Source organism: Neodiprion lecontei, chromosome 7 (assembly GCF_021901455.1).
Source record: "Neodiprion lecontei isolate iyNeoLeco1 chromosome 7, iyNeoLeco1.1, whole genome shotgun sequence".
Taxonomy (NCBI): domain Eukaryota; kingdom Metazoa; phylum Arthropoda; class Insecta; order Hymenoptera; family Diprionidae; genus Neodiprion; species Neodiprion lecontei.
Genome location: NC_060266.1, coordinates 123,268 through 128,364, shown reverse-complemented (window position 1 = coordinate 128,364; position 5,097 = coordinate 123,268). Strand labels below are relative to the sequence as shown.

The window sequence follows — 5,097 nt, the reverse complement described above, 5'->3', positions numbered from 1 at the left end:
TTGTTGTCTACGCCATAAACACGGTCTGCCAAGGGAGGTGATGTCACGGAATATCCATGCACCACGAATGGACTCACGGATGCGTTCCGAAATTAGCTAACAGTGCTGTCAACTATAGTTTATCTCTTTTGCACTACCGAGTTCGTGGGTAACTCCGCCTCAGTTCTAGGGGATTGTTGGCGCGCCGTCGGCTAGTTTCGGAACCACATGACATAATGGTGGGTAGAAACATTTCCTCAGTTGAAATACTCAGTTTGTTTTACAAGCCATCAGAAAATATGCAATTTCCGATCAGATGAGCGCGAGCGACCGAATCACGAAATATGGGAACGGAAATAATGCATGAACAGCTGGCTTAAAGGGGCGAAGGAGTAAGTGGCGACAATGAGCATCGAAATCAGGTCAGTTGTTGACTTGTTCTGCAACATAAATGAAAAGACATTTTAAATTCGCTATGCATACTGAGCTGGATAGTAAGTTTATTACTATCATCGCTACACATAAAATGAACCCACGGTAGTGTTAAAAAATATTAAATGATTCCCCTCCTCGACATCTCGCGTCCAATGTCAGTTATATTTCATTATTTATTTTTTTTTCTTCTCTTTCCAGCAGACCGTTATCACACAAGTTGTAGAGATGATAGTCGCCGCTGCGTGAGTGACCTTCAACGCGAGTGTGAGCAGCACACTTTAAGATAGATTCACGGCATATGTAGAGATGCTAAGAAATTGCAGTATCAATAGCAATCTCGGTTTTGCCGTCGATTGAAAAACGTGGTAATGGTATCAATGATTTTTTTTCCTGTCACTTCTACAGCGCTCGATGATGAAACTACAACTGGACGGTCGTACATTATACGATTTAATTTCACCTGACACATTTATCAACTGTTGTGTTGTTGTTGTTAACACAGTTTCTACGAAAGACCATGTAGTCTTCCGAAAAATGTGCGAGAAAGATCATTATCGGTTAGTTGGAAGTAAATTGGCGCAGGGCGTAGAAATTATATCACTGGAATATACATATATAACGTAACGATTCCAATGCAAATATGCATGACGTTTCTATACTAAATGGTTACAGCAGGAACAATCGCATCGCTACCAGGATTGCACATGGTGATTATACTTGCCACGATTTTATGATAAGTGGTGGGAAATTTTGTTAGTATCAATTTATATGTTACTTAAGTTACATACGCTACTGTCGCTGTCGCAATACTTACCTATACACGTTACACGATTGTAGCGGACAATAACAAACTCGAGGCTTATGTGACAAATTTGTTTTTCTGCGTGGCGCGTTTTATATGAGTATAGGGAAAGACTATTGTATAGGTACACAATGAACATCCATGCGAGGCTCAATTATTGAATACTAGCTACGACTGCGACTGACGCAGCCGATTTTACACGAGGCCCGCATAAACGGGTTCAATAAGTGAGCCTGTGAATGCAGCGAGTATAAGGAGTATTCGCTTGTAATACATTAGCTTTGTCGGAATTGGAAAGATAACCAATAAGAATTGTGAAAATTGACCTCAATGCGGTATTCGGAAAACGTGATCGACTGGTGTCACCCTCATTTTATACCAGTAACCGACAAGGCTTGACATTTATCGAAAGCCACGTACAATCCTGCAATGCTGATCGTTGGATACAATTCGGACCTACATCGATGCGATGAGCACTATATTGGTAATCTGGCCAAGTATACACAGGGTCGTTTGCCACCGCCAAGTTTTTCTCGCATTGTCGAGCATCAGCAGGTATAAGTCAGTATATAAATTGATATCGCACAAGTAACCCTCCTGCGATACCCTCATCATCAGGGAGGGTGTGGTCTACATAGCGCGTCACGCAGCTACATCGTATACCTACCGGATACAGTCATATTTATATCAAGACACGCATGACACTTAAAACACTAGGTATAATGTCCCTTATCGCTCGAACTGCGACAAACACACGGGTTCTATAAAAGGCGATGCGTGGAGCGAAGTAGACTTAACGTAATTTGATTTTCGCGAGTTGAGGACCGCTGGTGATATATTCGTGATTTATACCCCATAGCGTAAACGGTGAATATTCGGCGTTACGCCTGCAGCATCAACAAATTATCGTTGAAATCGCACGGGATATTATAATAACACGTAATAAATCGTACCGACGAGATGCGCGGCACTGCTCTGCACCAGACTGTCGCATCGTCGTGGCTGATAATACTGCACCTCGTAGGAGGGATTTTCGGGCATGGTATGCTTGTTGATCCAGTGAATAGGAGTAGCATGTGGCGAAAGGGATACTCGACTCCGATAAACTACAATGACAACGAAAACTTTTGCGGAGGATACGCGGTAGGTCTTTCACCAATCACCAATGGTTATATTTCACCAATTGTCCTGCGTTACCAGAGTTCGCTGCACTTCGGTTGTAGAATTAGCGCACAATATGATAATATCTGTTATGTCCTTCATATGAAAGAAGTTTCGGTAGATCGGTTATACGTCGTTTTGTTGAATTTCTTAGAAACAATGGAGCGAGAACAGCGGTCAATGCGGGATATGCGGAGACGATTATGCACTGAAGCAGCCGCGACCGAACGAAAATACAGGGACTTATGGAAATGGAATTATTGTTGCCACGTGAGTTTAATTATTATTCTTATTCTTGTTATAGCTGCTGATGCCGACTAACGAAGGAATACTACAAAAGTAAAGTTTGCACAGCAATAGTCTGTAAGGTGCGGGGTCGTGTCCCGTCACACCGATATAGGTGCATATTTTTTTATATCCGAACGTCTGACGGTTGAGAATAAGTCAATTCATGCAAAAAGCTGAAATGAATATTAAGAACAGAAAGTATTCAGATACGGATATACGTAGAATCATTGGACGATCAAAATTAAAAGGTAAGATATGATCGACAGCCGTTATCTTTACGGGTAACACTGATTTCCACTATCTGCGATTATCAACAGTATAACGTACCAATGACACGTTTGATATAGGTACGTATAGATTGTACAAGCAAGCCTAAGAAATAACAGACTGCAGAAAATGAGTAAACGGAAAGGTGATGTCTGTCCACGCATTCCTTATACGCATATACGTATATTACAATATATACATATACCTGTTCATACGGGATAATTTCTATCGGTTGTTGAAATCGAGTGCGAATAACGTCGCCGCGCCGCCCGCGATTTTACACGATACATATGCCGATACCCGCACAAGCGGTTCTAATTGTTGCTCACGAGTCAAGTATTCGGCGGATTACAAATGACCCTGTCGGTATATTAAAATTACTTTCGAGCAAACTGACCCGGCGATTATAATATGTTCACGTGACATAAACTAACTAACGTGTTCTAGCGTATTTAGGGAACAACTGCATTTTATGCCACGCATTGTTTTAATTTTAGTCATGTGTTTCTATAATGTTATTATCCGACCACAGCTACGAGCAAGGATCATGGGTGAACTTGACCGTGATGATAACTGCAAATCACAGAGGCTATTTTAATTTCAATATTTGCCCACTCGAGGATGGTCCTGAAGTAATTGAGACGGAAGATTGTTTCGAGATGTATCCTCTCATTTTGGACGAAGGTTCTTACGACTACACCCTCGCCACCTCGGCTACCGGCAGCTACACGGCAACCGTCAAGTTACCAGACTCATTAGTTTGCGAACACTGCGTGCTGAGATGGCACTGGAGGACGGGCAACAACTGGGGATTGTGTTCTACCGACGACGGATTCGGGCAGACCGGATCTCTTGGTTGCGGACCCCAGGAGACCTTCAGAACGTGTTCCGACATATCTATCCTATAACACGTCGCTTTACGTTTGTACACCCGCATCTTTTTCACCGTGGTATACATTTGTGTACGCGAACATTATACCGATTTCCGTACACTGTGAAAACAAGACAGGTAAGAGTTTGTCCTGCACATCGATCGTCGTAAGTCATCCCCATTCCGTGAGCAGGAAAATATACAAGAAGACGTTACGTTGCTTGTTGGCGGGCGATCTTGGTTTGGATTGCAGAAATTCCAGCGGTGTAATGAAATGGCATATGTTCGCAAGTTTCATTGTACGCAAGAAATTAGAAAGAGAAGGAAGGTACGTGCGAGCATGTGTCTTTCCAATATCTGCTGCTCATGCACGTTTCATGTCTCATCATTAGTAATAATTTTGATTGTAAGATTGTAAAATTGGAATACATTTTCATTATCAATCCAGTGAAATATAAATAAACAGATAAAACTGAACCGGTCAGTGCCGCAGTACACTGATTATTAATTAATCAAACATCGATGTATATCTACGTATAATAATGATATGTGTGTACATCGCGAGGTCCAATTCAGCGAGACGAGGAAATTATAGTAACACCGTACGGGTATATATCAGTATATACTATATAGGTACACACAAATGGGTTAAATGTATCATAACTCTGTGCGTGTGTTATAAATATACCAGTATCGAACGGTAAAAACTCTTTCTTCTTCTCTTCTCTTCAACGTACTGTACCTCGAGCTCTTGCCTCTCACCGGATCGAAAGATACACTACGGATAGGAGAGAGCGGTATACAGGGTAAAGGGGTAACGGCGACGATATGTTGTCGCTGTAGTAGGTATATCGAAGGTGGACTGTAGGTGCAGAGCGTATAATAGAGAGCCAGGAAAGAAGGCGAGGCGAGGCGCGGTGTGCCGAGGCGCGATGGAGATTCTCCGTTCACCGTTCGCCGTTCACCGTTCACCGTTCAACGTTCACCGGGCCGACAAGTCTCTGGAAGTACGTAGCAGCCTTCCGTAGCAGAGAAGGCTCCTGCGGTTACCGCCTGGCCAACCATACGCGTTTCTACGATCGGAGAGTAGAAAAAAATAAGTTTCGACGAATTAGAAGCACAGTATTGTACGCGCGGTAGTTGGTTGTACGCGTTTTCCCTAAAAAAAAAAAAAAAAAAATATACTCAAGGTGGGACGCGGGTCCTCACACGGGGAACAAAGAGATTCTTTCCTGCAAGAGTCTTGTGAACGTGAAATGTTGTGAACTGCTGCATGCACGCATTGATCCTCGTT

General features: G+C 42.7%; 1 protein-coding gene and 1 long non-coding RNA gene across 2 annotated transcripts; both read left to right on the top strand.

Moving 5' to 3' along the window:
- The first annotated feature begins 162 nt into the window (after positions 1-162).
- LOC124295483 lies at positions 163-1,121 on the top strand. The gene is made up of 2 exons (XR_006905434.1): positions 163-401; positions 613-1,121. It is a non-coding gene; the product is annotated as an uncharacterized LOC124295483 (long non-coding RNA).
- Positions 1,122-1,824: 703 nt separating this feature from the next.
- On the top strand, positions 1,825-5,048 carry LOC107223546. Its single transcript, XM_015663249.2, has 3 exons — positions 1,825-2,359; positions 2,532-2,647; positions 3,465-5,048. The coding sequence occupies exons 1-3, from the start codon at positions 2,177-2,179 to the stop codon at positions 3,838-3,840; spliced, it is 675 nt and encodes a 224-aa protein (XP_015518735.1). The 5' UTR covers positions 1,825-2,176; the 3' UTR covers positions 3,841-5,048.
- The last annotated feature ends 49 nt before the right edge of the window (positions 5,049-5,097 follow it).

Bases quoted from the DNA above. Each gene is read 5' to 3' on its own strand.
- LOC107223546 (XM_015663249.2), top strand. From the start codon at position 2,177: ATGCGCGGCACTGCTCTGCACCAGACTGTCGCATCGTCGTGGCTGATA. The intron at 2,360-2,531 runs GTAGGTCTTTCA...TGAATTTCTTAG, and splicing joins ACTTTTGCGGAGGATACGCG to AAACAATGGAGCGAGAACAG. The intron at 2,648-3,464 runs GTGAGTTTAATT...ATCCGACCACAG, and splicing joins AATGGAATTATTGTTGCCAC to CTACGAGCAAGGATCATGGG.